Source organism: Carcharodon carcharias, chromosome 4 (genome assembly GCF_017639515.1).
Source record: "Carcharodon carcharias isolate sCarCar2 chromosome 4, sCarCar2.pri, whole genome shotgun sequence".
Classification (NCBI taxonomy): domain Eukaryota; kingdom Metazoa; phylum Chordata; class Chondrichthyes; order Lamniformes; family Lamnidae; genus Carcharodon; species Carcharodon carcharias.
The window spans coordinates 4,803,486-4,822,819 of NC_054470.1; the positions used below are offsets into that span (position 1 = coordinate 4,803,486).

Below are 19,334 nucleotides of genomic sequence, written 5' to 3' on the forward strand. Positions count from 1 at the left end.
ATTGTGCCTGCATCTGTTTGGATTGAGGTGGGCAATGCGCAAAACTTGTCTGCCCACCTCATCTGAGTGAATGTGGCACGAGGTGCTGTGACCCCAACGCTGATCTCTGCTTCTTAATGCTGCCATTCAGCACTGCACACAGCAAGAGGCCCCAGCGGCATTATTTGCCTATCATATGGTACAGGCAGCATGCTCTTAAAGTCAAGCTGTCGCCTAAAGGGAAATGAACAAATTCCTGCAATGGGAATTCTAGGAAACTGAATACAGGGACAGACAGAGAGATTCATAATGATGGGTGCAGCTCTGGAGGCATTGGTGGTGCTCGTGGGCAGGGGGAGAAACGCTGTGGTCTCATGGAGGGCCAAAAAACCCTAAAGGACCATCCTTAGAAAGAAGTGGGAGCAGGTGTTCAGGAAAGTCAACTCCTGGAATCTGGACCCGAGGGTGTGCAGCAGTGCCAAGAAAGTCAAATTACGCTGTGTAAATCATTAAGGTCAGTGAACAACCATGAATTTTGTGCACAAATTATTTTTCTCTAATGTATGTTAGTGATTAGTCTTCATAATCTCACAATATACTCCACAAGTGCCTGTAATTATTTATAAAATTGATAATTTATGGTGGTTTGTGCTGCTTATGAATCATGCAGTATAAATAATATTTCACTCATTGATTGAATTGGGAAGATGGGATATAACACATGAACTTTTGTGAGTGAGCTTGCAGGGGAAGTAGTAGCATTGACGCTGGATTAATGATCCAGGGACCCAGGTAAGGTTTGGGGGACCCGGGTTTCAATCCCGCCACAGCAAATGGTGGAATTTGAATTCGATAAAAATCTGGAATTAAAAGTCTAATAATAACCATGAAACTATTGTCGATTGTTGGGCTGACAGGTGCTACACAAGTGCTGGGAAATGACCATCTCTAAAAAGAGAGAATCTAACCATTACCCCTTGACATTCAATGGCATTACCATCACTGAATCCCCCACTATCAACATCCTAGGGGTTACCATTGACCAGAAACTGAACTTGACTAGCCATATAAATACTGTGGAGACAAGAGGTCAGTTTTTAGGAATCCTGTGGTGAGTAGCTCAACTTCTGACTCCCCAAAGCCTGTCCGCCATCTACAAGGCACAAGTCAGGAGTGTGATGGAATTGTCTCCATTTGCCTGGATGTGTGCAGCTCCCACAACACTTGAGATGCTTGACACCATCCATGACAAAGCAGCCCACTTGATTGGCACCTCATCCACAAACATTCACTCCCTCCACCACAGTGGTAGCAGTGTGTACCATCTGCAGGAACTCACCAAGGTTCCTTAGACTGCACCTTCCAAACCTATGACTGCTACCATCTAGAAGGCAAAGGGTAGTGGACACATGGGAACACCACCACCTGGAAGATCCCCTCCAAGCCACTCACCATTCTTTCTTGGTAATATATCACCATTCCTTCACTGCTGCTGGATCAAAATCCTGGAACTCGCATCCTAACAACATTGTAGGTGTATGTACACAGCATGACTGCAGTGGTTCAGGAAGGCAGCTCAGCACCACCTTCTCAAGGGCAACAAGGGATGGCAATAAATGCTGGTCTAGTCAATAATGCCCACATCCCACGAATGGCTTGCTCTTGGTGGGAATTCGGTGCGATTAGTTGCTCGATGACATTACTTTTGTGGCACTGGCTGCTGTTGGATGGTTGGAGATTACCTATAACTGGTGACAGAATCAAATTTATATCAAGAAAGGTGAAACCCATATTGCAGAGATCACTTTTTTTTTAGGTTAGCAGCGAATGCAAAATCTGGGTCATTATCATTATTAATCCAGTGCATGAACCTACATATTATGTTAATGCAGGGTTTCAATTTACAGATTTCCTACTAGAAATAATTATACAAGATACATATTTAATGTTTCTAAATGTAGCATACCATCATATTTTTGTGAATTATTGTTGTCTAACTTTAAAGAGGTAGAGAACGCATTGATTGTAATACCATTTACCCATGCTGTAAATGTCAATTTTAATCTGTGTTGGAAAGTGAAGCCATGGCCAAAAATGATCTCCAGTGTTATTAGCTTTTGGATGACCTTCACAACAAATAACAAACTAGCTACAGCAGCAGAAATACTTGGAAAAGAAACTGATATGCACCAAGTTCAGGCAATATGCCCAATCTAAGAGGAGAGCTTTGTTTTGCTGGGGTGGGCTTGATTCTTGTCACAGTCTTCTGAGCTGCCCAAGTGTGTTAGGCTGAACTCTCCTTCCCTCCACCTACTGTCTCAAGGCCTTTAAAAACCCTTTATATCCTATTTCAGGGATGGACTTGGTGCTATATTGATAGGACTTAATTCTCCTGGAGAAGTTTCCTTTTAATGCAAGGCGTCTAATAGTATATTGAGTTCTTTATTTAAACCATGGAGTAAAAGCCCATCCTTAAGTTGTTGCACACCTTTCATTGGTCTCTACAGCCTTTATACCTAATTTCTGTTCTTAATCAACCATGTTGCTACAGCACCCTCAGGACACCATTCCTTATATCATTCCGTGTTGTTTCTCATGATCAAGTTCATAACTCCCTCGAATATCATTCTTGACCTTCAAGTGTGTTCATATTTGGCTCTTATCAGTTATTTATGCTTAGGGTTGCTCATAAAGCCTGTTATAACCTATTCATAATGACTGTCTAATCTAACTGTTCTAATTCCCTGTGAGGACATTGAACCATTGGGTAATTCACTGAAGTAACTCCCATTCTACTTCCAAAGATTAATTAACTTTCTCATTTCAGCAAACATCTTAATTAAGCAAGAGTAACCGAAAATTCTAGCACAGCTTTGTAATATGGTCATTTATTCATGCATTTACCCAGTCATGGCCCCTTTTTGGGCTAATTGTCATCAACTAGGATAATTGTCCCACTGGTTTGTTTCTAGGGAAATGAAGCTTCAGCAATCTGCGATGTAGAAAAACTGATAGTACTAACCTAATCTCCTTATTCAAGCTTTTAATATAATCATCTGGTTATAAGCTTTTCTTTTCTAATTTCTAACAAAGTTTTGGCATATTTATACAAACATCCTGGGAAAATAGAGCCTGTAACTTAAAATAAAATTTGCAATGATATGTTGCTACCTTAGGCTTATAAAAAGAACAAAAATATTTACTATAATTGGGTAATATCTATCTATAACTGGTAGTCTTCAAGATGAAAATAACCTGGAGTTGGTTCCCTAATAGTTGGTGCTGAAGAGTGAACATGCTGTTCATGTGGATGCTGCAATATCATTTTGATCTCTATTTATTTACATTAGTATTTGCAGTTTAATCCACTCTCAATGGAATATTGAGAAAGCTGTTCAGAATACAAAAAAGGGCCAAATCCAAAGCAGAGTCAGGACAGTAGAGCATATTTAAAAAGACACATTGCTCTGGTCCCTACACAGCAGCTTAGTTAAGTAACTATATATTTAGAGTTTTGTTGCTTGCTAGCTTCAGGTGTTAGGATTCCCAAAAGACAACAAAATTAGGGAGCTGTCAGTTATTAATAACCCTAACTCTGATGCGGGGGTGGAGGCCAGCAGATTTGAAGGCGTGGCTCCCTTCACTGGGACATCAGCCCAGTTCTGTAAATAACTTTTAGACACCTAACTCTCACTCCTCACCTCCTCTCAACCCTCACCCACATCTATGCCCCATCCATGTATCTCCTATGCTTCCACATACCCCCATGCTCCCTCATATACCCCCATGTCACTGCCATGCTCCCATGCCCCCTCCATCTCCCATGCCCCCTCCATCTCTTCATGCTTCCTCCATATCCCCTCATATTCCCTCATGCATCCTCCATACCAACTCACCCAGTACCCATTATGGGCAGAACTCATGAGCCCTTATAATAACATTGGGAAGTTGTTGAAATGCTCATTAAACTATCAAAATAAACAGACATTCATAAATTATTTTCATTCGCAATATTGTTGAATGCAGAACACTTTATCCCCCTGGATAATGCATGTGAACACCTAAACAATGCTGGGCAATTTGAAACAAAAACATAAAATGCTGAAAAAACTCAGCAGGTCCTGACAGCATCTGTGGAGAGAGAAGCAGAGTTATTATTTCGAGTCTGTGTGACTTTGGGGAGGGGGGGGAATGGGGACAAAATGACCAAACCCCCACAATGGAGTAGGCAGTGTTGGATTGCTGATCGCGGGTTAGCTACCCTCACTCTTATCCTGGGAGCATAAAAATCCCACATGACAGGAATGGGGGCAAGAATGCCTGCCATTTTTAAGTCGCCCTGCTTCCATTCTGACAAGGATGAAGGGATAAAAATCAAGGCCAAAGCTTTAAAAAATGGCTTATGTACCCGAAATTACAATTTTTTGCTTTTTATATGTTTTTTTCAGATTTTAAAATTGGCCAACTGATTAGCAAAAGATACAGAGCAGATGGTGAAGAAGAAACTATTTGTATGGAAAGCTGATCTGCTGACAGGAATAGTGAGAGCATGGTTATTATTAATAATATTGTTTATTATCTGCAGTGGTGATTCAGCAGTGTCCATCCGCCAATTTATTTTGGCAGGACACTTTGTGATTCTGAATCAGGCAAATCCATCTTCAGGCTGATCTTCTTCGCTAGATGCAAGTTCAGAAATGTCAGTTTGGGTTATTTATGGTGGCAAATTGAAGTCAAATTTTGAAAGAGAGAGGACTTCATTTAGTCTATATCAGTGAGGTGTAGGTTGAACTTTCTTAGCTATTTGCATTCCTTTGAATACCAGAGATTCCAATGATTAGCGCACCTGCTCGCACACTGATACCTTTGGCGTCAGTCAAGGATCAATCCTGGGCCCTCTTCTATTTCTCATCAACCTGCTGCATCTCGGTGACATTATTCAAAAGAATAGCATTAGTTTTCACAAAAATGCTGACAACACCCAGCTCTACCTCACCATCACCTTTCCACTGTTGCTAAATTATCAGACCACGTGTCTGATGTCCAATATTGGATGAAAGAAGCTTCCTCCAATTAAATGCTGGGAAGACTGAAACCATCATTTTCAGTCCCTGCACCAAATTCCATTCACTAGCTACTGATTCCGTCCCTTTTGTCCTGGAAGGAATTCCTGGCTTTCAGAACAGCAGCAACCTTGTTATCTCTAAAGAGGCACTAACTTCCCTGAGCCTGCAGAGATCAAATCACAAGGAAATGTACAAAGACCCTTTATATTTCTAAGGCATGGCTCTGTCCAATGGAGATGATCAGTCTGCAAGGACAAAGGACCCTGAAAACTCTTTTTCGAAATTATTAATGGATGAAGCATTAACCATCTTAAGAATCCAGACAAGGGATATACATCCTTTGTCCATCCAAGGAAAAAAAGTGGGAGTCATGTCACATGACAATGTCCCCAAGTTGCTAGAACCTGTAATATTGCCTTGTGGAGCTGAAAAAAGGCTCAGACTGCCATTTTCTGTCCAACAGGCAGCAGCAGAAAAAGGCTCTGTCAAAGTTTTTGAATACCTGGCTCCCCACCTACACTGTTTTCTACTGGAATTCTCGAACTTCTGTACCAGTGCCTACAAGACTAATTTATCCCTATGAGCCCATCTCATCGTGGAAGTCATCTCTACTGGAAAAGTGGATTATCCAGCCTGCTGACTCTTTGAAAGAATATACCATTGGACTCTGAACTCAAGTGAAACAATATTTTTTATTTTGTCTGTGGTTTTTGCCCCATATCTCTTTTTCTGTTCTCCATTCCACCTTTTATTGTATGAATAAAAAGGAAGCCATGTTGTGCCCTTCCTCTTGCATTTGAGTGTGTGCAAATAAATTAACCCTTTTAATTCATCCTATATCGAGTTTGCTCTGGGGTTATTAATAGAGAATTGGATCACACCAAAACTGAAGGGTTGGAAAAATATGCCACCACATATACAGAGGGAAATCAAAAATCAAACAACACCTCTCTGTTTACTGTGAGAGGAGATATCAGGGCTGTTTAAAATAAACCCCATTAAATTAAATTAAAGTCTGTAACACTTTCTCTGTTAACAGTCTGAGATTAAGCCAGACTATTTGCAACGTTGGTGTCACAGATGACCCTGAGAAGAACTTCCGACCTCATATTTGTGCCGTCGCTAAGATTTCCACTTCCATAACCTCTTGCTGTCCCAGCTCTTCTGCTGCTGAAGCCCTCATTTATGTTGTTGTTGCCTCAATACTTTACTAGTCCAACATACTCCTAGTTGGTCTCTCACATTCTACCCTCCATAAACTTGATGCCATGCAAAACTCAACTGCCTGTGTCACCAAGTCTCGTTCCCCTGTGCTCGCTGACTTGCAATGGGTCCTGATCAAGCAAAGTCTTGATTTCAAAATTCTCATTCTTGTTTTCAAATCACTCCACAGCCTCGTCCCTTCCTATCACTGTAACTTATTCCAATCCCACAACCCTCTGAGGTATCTGCACTCCTCTAATTCTGGTCTCTTGTGCATCTCTGATTTTAATTAATCAACCATTGATTGCTGTGCTTACAGTTGCCTAGCACCTAAACTCTGGAATATCCTTCCTAACTTTTCCATCTCTCTATCTCACTTTCCTCCTTTAAGACATTCCTTAAAACTGACGTCTTTGACCAAGCTTTTGGTCATCTGGCCTAATATCTCCTGAAGTGTCTCGGTGTTGTATTTTGTTTTATAATGCTCCTGCGAAGCACCTTGGGACTTTTCAATACATTAAAGATGCTATATAAAGATGCAATATCTAATGTTTTAAACAGAATAATGTGGTACCTTATCAAAGTCTCTGAGGTAAAATAAAGAGCTTCAGTAATTCTGCTAATAGGAACAGGGATGGTTAGCAGTACCAAGACAATGGCTAATACATTAAAAATCAATTGTTTTAGCACCTTGCTCTTTATGAAATATTGGGAAAGGAAATGTTTGTAATGTTGGCATAGTTTGGAATGGGAACTGATCTATAATTAGAGATTGGTGAGTAGTAATGAGCATAGGGATTTAGTTGCTGAGATCACAACTCCAATTAATTGTTAGGCCAATTTACTTATGAGACTACATTACATAACCCATCAATTTCCTACTCCTGAGACATCATGATAGTTCAATAATGTTTGGTTGTCATTTAACATTGTAAAATATTTTTAGCACTTGATTCCTTTGGAAGTTAGTCTTTTTCTGATGTATTATTATTGACTGTTGAAACATTTTCCCTTCAGTGCACACACTTGTTGCACTATCAGTAAATCATTTGTCCACAACCTAAAAGAATTTGCAAAGTGCTCCTTTGTCATGTAGGTTTTCAGTTAATTAACTGCAGTTTGGGTTAAAGGGCCCCAAAAATCCAGCATTAGAGACTAGGCTGAGAACTGGATACAAAAATAGGGCCCATATTGGGGTTCAGGTCTGACGAGAAGCCTGAAGAAAAAATTATTTAATTAGTAATTTTATAAAACAGGGTAAACAATGGGCGGCAATCCATGTCCAAATGCAGCAAGACCTGGACAATATCCAGGCTTAGGCAGGTTGCAAGTAACATTCGTGTCACAAGTGTCAGGCAATGACCATCTCCAACAAGCGAGAATCTAACCATCGCTCCTTGACATACAATGGCATTACCATCACTGAATCTTCTATTATCAACATCTTGGGGGTTATCATTGACCAGAAACTGAACTGGACTAGCTATATAATACTGTGGATACAAGGACAGGTCAGGGGGTAGGAACCTGTGGCAAGTAACTCAACTCCTGACTCCCAAAAGCCTGCCCACCATCTACAAGGCACAGTCAGGAGTATGATGGAATGTTCTCTACTTACCTGGATGGCTGTAGCTCCATCAACATTCAGGAAGCTTAACACCATCCAAAACAAAGCAACCCACTTAATTGGCACCCCATCCACAAACATTCACTCCCTCCATCACCGATGCACAGTGTGTACCCTCTACAGAATGCACTGCAGGAACTCAACAAGGCTCCTTTGACAGCATCTTCCAAACCCATGACCACTACCATCTGGAAGGATGAGGGCAGCAGACACATGGGAACACCACATGGACTGCAGTGGTTCAAGAAAGAAGCTCACCACCACTTTCTCAAGGCAACTAGGGATGGGAAATGAATGCTGGCTAAGCCAGCGACTCCCACATCCCATCCTGTCTTTCTCAAGCATGCTTCACCAGGGAGACAAGTCATGACATCATGTTCATGGTCTCCGCATGTACCAACGGGCTGGGGCGTATGCTTGATCTGACCATGTGCACCTACCTTAACCCAGGGTCTCTCTAAAGGCCAGATAGGGAATCTTGGTGCATAAGTCAGTGTCTTGGGAATGCCTGACCTTTACAACCGTGACCTTGAAAGAGATGAGTGGAGGCTCCCTTATCACGAGACTATGCTTGAAAGCTCGCTATCATGTTGGTGCCATGTATAACTCAATCCTGACCTAGTTACTGAGTGTTTCCAGGGTACTCATATCCAAGTTACAAAGGAAATCCTTTTGAGCAGCATGGATTTTTGGGCTTTTATTAGAGAGTCCATTTGAAGTCACGTTATGCATTCAGCCCAGTGAATCCTGGAGTTGGAACTATTCAGTAACCACTGTCCCCATTCATGATGCCAAATAAGTAGAACTTCATGGTATCACATTGACAGAGAGCTGTCAAACTGCTTGCTCTCAGGCTTCTCTTAACCTGCAACTTTAAAGAGTAAAATATGGTAATGAAGGTGGCATGACCTATAGCTGTGCAGTTCTCACTATCCTAGTTGACTCATCAGAATCATAAAATCCTAAGAAAGAAGAAGGCCATTCAGCCTGTCTTGCCTGTGCTAACTCTTTGAACAAACTATCTAATTTAGTCCCCAATTAAGGGCAGCCTGGGAGCAGATTTTGATTGTGAAACAATTCAGTAGAATATGGTTTCTATCAATGTTTAAGATAGTGTTGGATCCAGTGCCCTGGTTTGTTGGGGCAACAAGGATTGCACACTTGTATTGGGGTATTAAACAGCGCTTCATCTCCTTGAGGCAGCTCTGTGCCTCGGAGATTATGCAGCATATACCCGCGCGCATGTGGGAAGTTTGCACTCGGTCGGCTTGCCTTCCCCCCACCGCACAGACAACGCTCAGCGCTGCCGCTCACGTTTCACGCTGGGTGGGCCTTAACTGGCTTGCCATTGTGAAATTGCAGTTGGGTGCCGATCACGGGCGGTGGTCGGCTTTCTGCCCACCCCTGCCTGCCCTCACTGAGCCTACCCACCAAGGGAAAAATTCTGCCCTCCATCTTTCTAAACCGTGATTCATTACAAGGTTGCCTGCTTCCACCTCTGCTACCATGATGCCATGTTTTTGCTGCTAAGTTATCTCTTTTAATTTGAGTGCTAGCGGTGGCTGCTTCCCGCTTCTGAGTAAAGCTCTGCACTTTCATGCCCTTTTTGGCTGAGGCTCCCTGCCCAACATGGAGGACAGCACCATTTTGCACTCCGTTTGGCTTCCAAGTCTCGCACTGCACCTTCCATTGCCAGAGCGATTTCCAATGTCTTCTGAAGATCTAAATTTGTTTCAGACAGTAATCTCTCCTGAATTGCAACTTCATTTACACTGCTCACCAAACGATCTGTAAACATGTGATTGACAGATGTACCAAACTGTCAATATTCAGTTAATTGTTTCAGACTTGCCACATAACAAGCGACTGTCTCCCCCGCGGCTCTACTCCTTGAGTTAAATTTGAACCGTTGCATCGTCACCGACAGTTTGGACTGGTAATGATTCTTTACGAGGTTCACTAAGTCATCAAAACATTTTGAATCTTGGGCACTGGATGCCAACCAATTTCGAATGAATCCATATGTTTTACTCCCACACGTTGAAAAGAGGATTGCGCGCCTTTTCTCCTCCCCTGTGATGTTGTTCGCCTGGAAGAAGAAAGCTAGGTGTTCAACATAGTGAGACCAATCGTCCGAGTTTGGATTGAGAGGCTCCACTCTTCCAGATTGTGACATGCTCTGAGGGGATTACTTTGACGATCAGGAAGGAAATTTTCCTTTACTTACGACTACCATGTGAAGTATGACCTGATTTCAGTTCTTCTCATTTCCTTTACTCTTTCTTGCTTTTTACTTTGTCCTTTCGTGTCTTTTCTTGCTTTTTACTCTCATCACCGGTTTGTTGGATCCAGTGCCCTTGGTTTGTTGGGGCTAAAGGATCAGGGTCGCACGCTTGTTTTGGGGTGACCCAGTTGGTATCAAAACAGAGAAGATCTATGGACCATTCTTAGAAGAAACACATTCTGTTTAATTACAAGAGGAACTCAGCAGCTACACTTGTGTGTTTACAACTCAAAACTCTGTCTTTACTCTTCAGACTCTAACTCAAGACTACTGACTACAAAGATAGCCCACGCTACTCTGCTATTGGATACCAAGATCATGTGACCTTACATTACAACATTTGTCTTAAAGGCATACTACACGTCAGGTTACTACAGATTGATTTTTGGCCATTCATTGAAATATGCATTTTGAAGTATGTGCGGGTGCAAAAATAGTTTGGTAAAATTTAATTTATATTTACAGTATCAGAATAATTGAGTATTGAATCTCAGATAAACATTTTACCTTTATCAGTGGAAAGAAAGAGGGGAGTTGAACTCAATTCTGAAGTTATGCACTTTAAATAAAATTGTCCTTTCTACTGCCTTTTCTTTAAACAGCAAACTTGCAACCATGCATATACAATGTTTGAGAAAAATCAGAATTTAAAAAATCAGGATGTTCAATATTTCAATAGATAAATGGGGTCTCAGAGAAGTTTAATAAGAAGGAGTTATCTTATCAGAAAAGATTGGACAATTTTGGACTACATCCATTGGAGTTTAGAAGAATGAGAGGTGATCTTATTGAAATATATAAGATCCTGTGGGGACTTGAATGGCTGGATGTTGAGAGGTTAGTTCTCTTTGAGCGAGACTGGAGCTAGGGAACACTCTTTAAAAATAAGGGGTCTCCCATTTAAGAAAAAGCTGAGGAGAAATCTTCTCTCTCAGAAGGTCATTAGTCTGTGGAATTCTCTTCCCCAGAAAGCAGTGTAGGCAGGGTTATTGAATATTTTCAAATCAGATCAACCATGATCTTATCAAATGGCGGAGCAGGCTCAAGGGTCTGAATGACCTACTCCTGCTCCTAATTCATGTGCTCCTATGAACTAGGACTTGTTGTGTACTTGTTGGTTATTCTATAACAATAATTTGGTCGGATTGTATTTGAGAATTATTGCAACCCCATTTATAATGCATCTTGTTTCATATCAGAATCTGTTTAAAAATGAAAATCCAGTGAAGGCACCTCTGACTTTTGGCAATTGTGTAAAATAGGCAACATCAATTATAAATCTCGCCCCATTTTCATTTCCATTGTAGTTTTTCTGTCACATCAAATGAAAAATGGACTAATGTTTGAAAGATATTTGAGTGTCACCAAGGTACCATGTTTTCTATGCTGTTTGAAGATGCTTTTAATGAGTAACTTGACAATTTCTGCACTTGAAATGAAAATTGGCCAGTATAATAAAACTATACCATTTCCTTGCAGTTATTCATGGTAGACAATGGCGCAGATGACTGGAGAATAGCCATGACTTATGAGCGGATTTTTTTCATCTGTTTGGAAATACTGGTATGTGCTATTCACCCAATACCTGGAAACTATACTTTCACTTGGACAGCACGCCTTGCCTTTTCATATACAACATCTACAGCAATAGCAGATGTGGATATAATCTTATCAATACCAATGTTTCTTAGACTTTACCTTATTGCCAGAGTAATGCTGCTGCATAGCAAACTTTTTACGGATGCTTCTTCAAGAAGTATTGGAGCACTGAATAAAATAAACTTCAATACCCGTTTCGTAATGAAGACTTTAATGACAATATGTCCAGGAACAGTACTGTTGGTTTTCAGCATTTCATTGTGGATAATTGCAGCATGGACAGTCCGAGCTTGTGAAAGGTAAGCACTTATAGTGCACCAGCTTTTGTTTAATGTTTAAACATAAGAGAGAATCATGTTTTAATTCCAAATTATAAATGATATTTCAACAATCCTGATTTTGGGTAGGATATTTCTTATCAAGATCATTTGCTTGAATTCAGAAATTTCCTTACTTGGCAGACCCACCTTGATATAAAGGGCCCTTGTTATATCCAACTTTCACTCCTGGGAGGAGGGGGAGGGATAGGGTCGGGCCCGCTGACCCCAGAAGCTGATCCTAGGTGGTCACAGTAGCTGGCGAATGCAAGGTTGACTGGTTAGAAGACCTACCTCGGTTCTCTGGGACATCGCTCCAGTTGTTTTAGAGGCTGTTAGGCTCTCCAGCCTTCACCCCTCACACCCATGCACCACCTCACCCAACCCCTGGTCCCTCCATGCCAATTCATGCACTGTGCCCAACTCATGCCCCCATGTATCCCCATGCCATCTCCATGCCAAATTTGCCCACCCACTTCTCTGTTCCCCCTCAGGCCCTCTTTTCCCTGCTGGCGAAAATTGGATCTATTGGAACTGGGAGCAGGACTTCCACATCCATGTCCTGCCCGCCATTTTTAAAGATCTGCAGAGTCTTCTTGACTTGGCAAAAATCTAGCTCTTTGTGTGCCTAACAGTAAATGTTACCTGTCTCTTATAATGATAGTTTGTTATTGTTATGTCCTTAAGCATGTAGTTTCTACAGAATTTGTTTTGCTATTCTTCACTAATTTTTTTTAAAGTGTCAAGGAAAGAATCTGGGAAATGTTAACAGGATAATTTTATGCATTTATCTCTTAGTTATGTCCAAAATGTTTTTAGACATGTAAGAGTGCATGTTTAATTCATCTGATATATCACTAATGCTACAATGCTTTAAGTAGGTTCTGTGTAATTGCACTGTACCTGAGAAACAAAAGAGAATAAACAACTTACATTTCTATCGTACTTCCTGCCCACAGAGTATTTTACAAGGTAGACAATAAAAATGGCCACCAAGCAGGAATGAGAGGGAGCAGAGAGGTTAATGATTGATGAAAGCAAAACCAACTGGAAGGATTTTAGGAGACTTCTGAAAGCAGGGCTGGAGTGAACAAGGGACAGATGTTATAGGAGGAAGTTTGAGGGCATAGTGACTAAAAATAATTGCCCACCAAACATGGGGCAGAGGGAGTAATCTTGTGTCAGAAAAGGAAAAGTTGTACATAGTAACACATGACTAGAGGCATATGAAGATATTCAAATACATTCTCTGGGACAGAGATGGCCAATGGAGCTTGGTAATGATGAGTGGTAAAAGGACAGAGGGTTTGTGCAAGTGAGGATGTAGGCTACAGCATTTCAAATGAGTTTTAGTCTACAGAGAGTGGAAGTTGGCAAGGAGAATGAAGAAGTCAGGCTTTGAGATGAACAGAGGAGAGACGATGGGGCCAGGCAAGGTGAAGGAAAGTGGTTTTAGTAAATAGGTTGAATTTTGGGTAAGAAAATGAGTTTGGCTCAAGCAACACACCAAGGACTCACATCTTCTATCCTGTGGAGACACTAAAGAAAATATATTTTTATTGCACTTTCAAATGGTTAATAATGTAAGTAAAGAGCATGCAGTTGCTTGTTGATCTTTTCATTGGTGTGCATTTAAAGACTAGTTTAAAAATAAGTGAAACATAATGTTCTCAGTGCAGTAATACTTTGTCAGCTCCAGTTTCATATGGGAAAAAAACTGTTACTTTTGTTTATTGCTGTCATATACAACACAGGATAGATATTCTCCAGCAACTGCAAACAATTGCTAATAAACCAAATCATCCTCATCTGTTATCCTGTTCTACCACAGTCTAAGTACTAATCAGTGCTGAAAGCAATGTTCATAGTATAAAGTATTTTTTTGAGGACAAAAAACACTTTGTGGCCTTAAAGGAACAGTTCTCTTAACACTTAGCTACACTTTAGCAGCAGAATAATACATGGTGTGTCACATGGTAATCGGTCTTTCTTTATGAAAGAGGATACTCTAAATGATAAAACCAACAACTTGCATTTATATAACCCCTTTAACATAGTAAAAAATCCCGAGGTGCTTAACAAAAATAAACACAAACAAAATTTGACAGAGTCCCATAATAAGATATTGGGCTGAAATTGAAGGAGCCTTTGGGGTCTGAAGCAGAGGTGGGAAGAGGTGGAAAAACTGCCTGGGAAATCCTTGGTAAGGGAGGCTGTTATTTGGCTTCTTGCTGCCATGCCATTTTGCTAGTGGATGGTAAGGTGGCCTGCCCGCATGGAGACACGTTGAGCCAGTTACATGGCTTAATTAAGAGCCTCTTCCTATCTCGGCTGGCATTTTAGCAGTGGTGGGGTGAAGCCCTCCACTACATGGGAAGACTGTCAGGTAAACAGTGGTGGTCTCCCAGCAGGCTCTGGGGGAGAGGGGTTCCTTTTTGGACACTCTTTGGCCTGTTAAAGAGACCTCAGTGGCAATGATGATCCCCATGGCATAGGCGTAGCCTGTCCTCAGTGGTCACCCACTGACCCCCCAGCCCTGTGAGATATTTTCACTGCTCAAAGCATTGGCAAAGTATTGCATTGTTAGGAGTGTAACATGACAAACCATTCTTGCAATACTCTTTTATTTTGATGCACTCATCATCCTGTTGTTGTGCTTGCTTAATAGCTTATAATCTACCTTCCATGGCTGGCAATGAGTGAAGCATATGCTTCCAATTCCTCAATAAAAATCTTCCAGTTTGGACTCCTTCCATTGGTATTCTTAACAATACATCTGCTGTCGGCTGGTACTTCTCTTGAACGTACTCAGTAACTGGATCGTATCTCATGAGTCTTAGTCTAAAACTTTGAAATCTAGGTGGCCTTTTTGCAATTTCCTTCAGGTTAAGAAGAGTAACCAAATTTTAAACCTTAATCCCATGACATAATCAGAGAACCTCTCGCAGGTTCATGTGGCCACTGATGTTTCATTCCCAATGGTTGCATACCACTTGAATGTGTCTGTGAGAGATCTCAGGTATAATAAACTGGTCTTCTTGTTCATCTTTTTGAACTTGAAACAGCGCTGTGCCCAAGCCTGTAGATGATGTGCCCACAGCTGCAACCGTTGGCAATTCTAGATCGTAGTGCTCCAGAATTTCTGGTGAAATTAGGAGATTTTTGATCTTGTCAAAAACATTTTGCTGGTCCACATTCCAGATCACTGTTGGCCCTTAACAGCTGTCATAACAGCTGTTTGATTTCGCCAAGTTTGGTAGGAACTTGCCTATGTGATGACCATCCCAAGAAATCTTTGTAATTCTGTGATGATTCTAAGCTGTGGGCTCTCTAATCACCTTGGCTTTCTACAGGTTGATGGTAATTTTTGAAGCTTGCACAATGTGCCATAAGAATTTCATCATAGGTTTTGCAAATTCACATTTGCCACTCAATGTCAAACCAGCATCTTGTAGAACTTTGAGAATTGCTCTCACTCAACAGTTATTTTCCTCCCTTGATGAACCTTGTACAAGAATGTCGTCCATACGGAATGTTACTCCTTCCATGCCTTCCAGGGTCGGAGACATCGTTCCTTGGAATTTTTCTGGTGCAGAAGCAATTCTGAATGGTAACCTGTTAAAACAGTAATGACCAAATGGGTGATATAAGTAGCTAACAATCTGGATTCTTTGTCCTGAGGCAGCTGCCAAAAGCCACTGTTTGTATCCAATTTTGTGAAAAAGGTGCTTTTTGCTAATTTGGAGAGAATTTCATCCAATGATGCCATCGGTTGGATTTCACGCTCTACTGACTTGTGTAACCGAGTCAAGTCCACGCAGGTTCTAATTGAACCATTAGGCTTTGGTACTCTGATCATTCTAGAACACCACTTTATAGCTATGGTAACTGGAGAGATGACCCCTTGTTGTAACATGGATGATACAACCTTCCTTGCTGTGAATGTAGGCTTAGCATCCACCCCTGGGTAACATGATATTCTGTCTTCGGCTTTCCTAAGCCTGAAAATAGGAATGGAAATTTCACTCTGAATACATTACTGGGTTGCTCATCAGAAATGTTATCAACCCTGTAAGTCAGCCTCAACTGCAAGCATGATTTTCTTCTCAATAATGACTCCTGGTTCTGTATAACCTGCAAGGGTTCAATAATTTCTTTCTCCTTGTATGTTAAGCTCACTAAGTGTTGGCATACTACTTGCAGTGTTGTTCCTGCTGGAGCTTGCAACTGGATGAAGGATGGCTGTGACATGATATTTTTAACTCACTTTACTTCATCAGATAACACTAAAACACTTGTGGCAATATCTAGCTCGAATTCTGTGGGTGACCATCAACTTCTAATTTAATTCTCCGGTATTTATTTTCTGTTTTGTTAACTTCACCCAGGAAGGTTATTTGTTTTTAGGATGGTTCTTCCACTTCTTGAATTTGTTATTTTCTCTTTCTTCCTGTGAGCTACTGTGAGCTTAAAAAAAAATAGGTGGGAAGGCAAGTGCTAAGGATGACACAAGGAGTCTCCAGAGGGATATAGACAGGTTAAGTGAGTTGGCAAGAACTTGGCAGATGGAACATAGGGCGCAATTTTTCCGTTGACGAGCTGGGGGCGGGTTTCGTTCGCTGATGCGAAAATGATGTGGGATGACATCAGGAGGAACCCCTGACGTCACCCCACCTCATTTAAATATTCAGGCCCGCCCACCGACCTGTCAATGGCCAATTGAGGCCATTGACAGGATAATTAAAGGCCCGGCTCGTCCAAGCTTAAGGCTGGCGGACAGGCCGGGAGCCCCAGGGGGCTTCTGATAACACATGAATCCTCATCCACTGGCGGGATGAGGTTTCATGTCTGTTTTAAAAAAGTTTAGTGAAGTTTATGTGATATTTATTAACATGTCCCATCTTGTGTGACATTGTCACATGAGAGGGACATGTTAATAATTTTTAAATTTTTCTATTTTTCAACTTTCAGAAACTGTCACTAATCTCCCTGAGACAGGACTTTGCCTCAGGGAGCAGTGCATTCTTTGTCACGCATGCGTGGAAGAGCGCACTCTGACAGTTGGGGAATCCCTCCTCCCTTGCACAGGAAGTGCATAGTGCATAGTGCTTCCTGTTGGGTGGCCCGCCAGGCAGGCCTTAATTGGCCCGCCCACTCAAAATGGCGGCGGGGCCTGTTTCAGTGGTGACGATTGGCTGACTGCTCGCCACTGAGCTGGTGGGGCCCACCCGCCCATCAAGGGCAAAATTCTGCCCATAATGTGGGAAAATGTGAGGTTATGCATTTGTTATAGGAAGAATAGAGAAGCTGAATATAACTTAAATGGAGAAAGACTGCAGAAAGCTGCAGTACAGAGGGATTTGGGGGTCCTCATGCATGAATCCCAAAAAGCTAGTATACAAGTTCAACAGGTAATAGGGAAGGCAAATGGAATGTTGGCCTTGATTTCAAGGGCAATGGAGTATAAAAATAGGGAAGTCTTGCTAAAGCTATACAAGGGACTAGTTAGACCACACCTAGAATACTGTGAACAGTTTTGGTCCCCTTATCTAAGGAAAGATGTACTGGCATTGGAGGCAGTCCAGAGAAGGTTCACAAGGTTGATTCTGGGTATGGAAGGATTTTCTTACAGGAGAGGTTGAGTAGGTTGGGCCTGTACTCATTGGAGTTTAGAAGAATGAGAGGCAACCTTATTGAAACATATAAGATTCTTAGGGGGCTTGACAGGGTAGATGCTGAGAGGTTGTTTCCCTTGTGGGAGAGTCTAGGGCCAGAGGGCATGGTCTCAGAGTAAGGGGGTGCCCACTTAACACAGAGATGAGGAGGTATTTCTTCTCTGAGAGTAGTGAATCTGTGGAATTCTTTACCACAGAGGACTGTAGAGGCTGGGTCGCTAGTATATTCAAGGCTGAGATAGACAAATTTTTAATCAGTAAGGGAATCAAAGTTTGTGGGGAAAAGGCAGGAAAGTGGAGTTGAGGATTATCAGATCAGCCATGATCTCATTGAATGGCAGAGCAGACTCAATGGGGCGAATGGCCTACTTCAGCTCCTGGGTCTTATGAGCTTATGGTCTACTTGTATTTTAGATCGGCAGATATTTGTAAAATATCCTAACTTTCCACAGTTGTGGCACCCTGCTCCCCCTGCTGGACATTCATCCCGCTTGGTCAGGGTTTTCCCACCACATGGAGAGCATCTCAAAATGGTAGTTGGCACACTTTTTCCCAATTTTTCAGGCTTTTACTTTATTGCACGTTCTCTTTTTTTGTCCAACCTATCGGGTGGCTTCACTCGTTTTTTTCCAAGGGACATCACTTTCCCCATGAACAACCACTCTGTTTTGTTCCCTAAGCTCATGTGTCACATTGTTTGCATTGCCTTTGTGAGAGATAAACCTTCCCTCATTTGCAAAAGATTTGATTGCGTTTCATCCAAGACCCCAACCACTTTGCATATTAATTCATCCCTGGGTATCCCATATTGCCATTCTCCACGAGTCTGTGCAAGTCATTTATAAATGAATCCGTGCATTCACCCAGTTTTTGTTTCCTGTTATTAAATTTCATTCACTCAATGGTCAATTTTTTTGAATACTGAAGAACGTGCCTAATGCCTGGAGGACTTCATCATATGAGCTTGAAGCCTTATTGACTCCCTGTATCGCTATTACATCATCTGCAATAGCCCCTTCTGCATAAGTAAAGTACTTACCTGATCCTTTTGTTCCTTCTTATGCAAACCTGAAGCTATTTTGTATGTGGATAATCTCTTCTTCCAATTATTCCAGTGTTGAGCCCATTTCGAAACTTCAGCACTTTGGAAAGGTTCTGGGAGTGGCAATGTAGACTCCACACCTGTCCTAAGCTCTGGATCTTTTGCTGCTTCAGTAGTTTTGCTTATAGATTGTGATCTGTACTCACTGCTGTCAGGACTCCCGGTCTGTGTGTCTGTTTGCACCAGCAGCATCCACACTGCTCTGTTCTCAGGTTAGTCTTCAATATTTTCTCTTCTTGTCCTTTTTCCAACAGTTTGTAGGTCATTCAGGCCTGCAGTCTTGGTCAAGTTTTTCTTGGTCATTACGCTCTGTCCACTGCCACCATGCCCTGTCTTCAGTTTGCAGTCTTGATGGGGTTTCTTTAGGATTTGCCTGTTACCCTAAGAATGCTCCCATAGACTGTTATTCATAAAAACCATTCATGTTTATATACAGATCTATGTACATCTCAGTACTCTACATCAGGTTATACTTCTGCTTC

At 41.6% G+C, this 19,334-nt stretch overlaps 1 protein-coding gene across 1 annotated transcript in view; it reads left to right on the plus strand.

The window, feature by feature from the left end:
• The window catches only part of LOC121277197 (small conductance calcium-activated potassium channel protein 2-like), a 157,163-nt gene that overhangs the window by 21,011 nt on the left and 116,818 nt on the right, over window positions 1–19,334 (plus strand). The window contains exon 3 of the mRNA XM_041186346.1: window positions 11,639–12,057. Coding sequence (XP_041042280.1) covers window positions 11,639–12,057 — 419 coding nt within the window. The remainder of the gene's footprint in view (window positions 1–11,638; window positions 12,058–19,334) is intronic.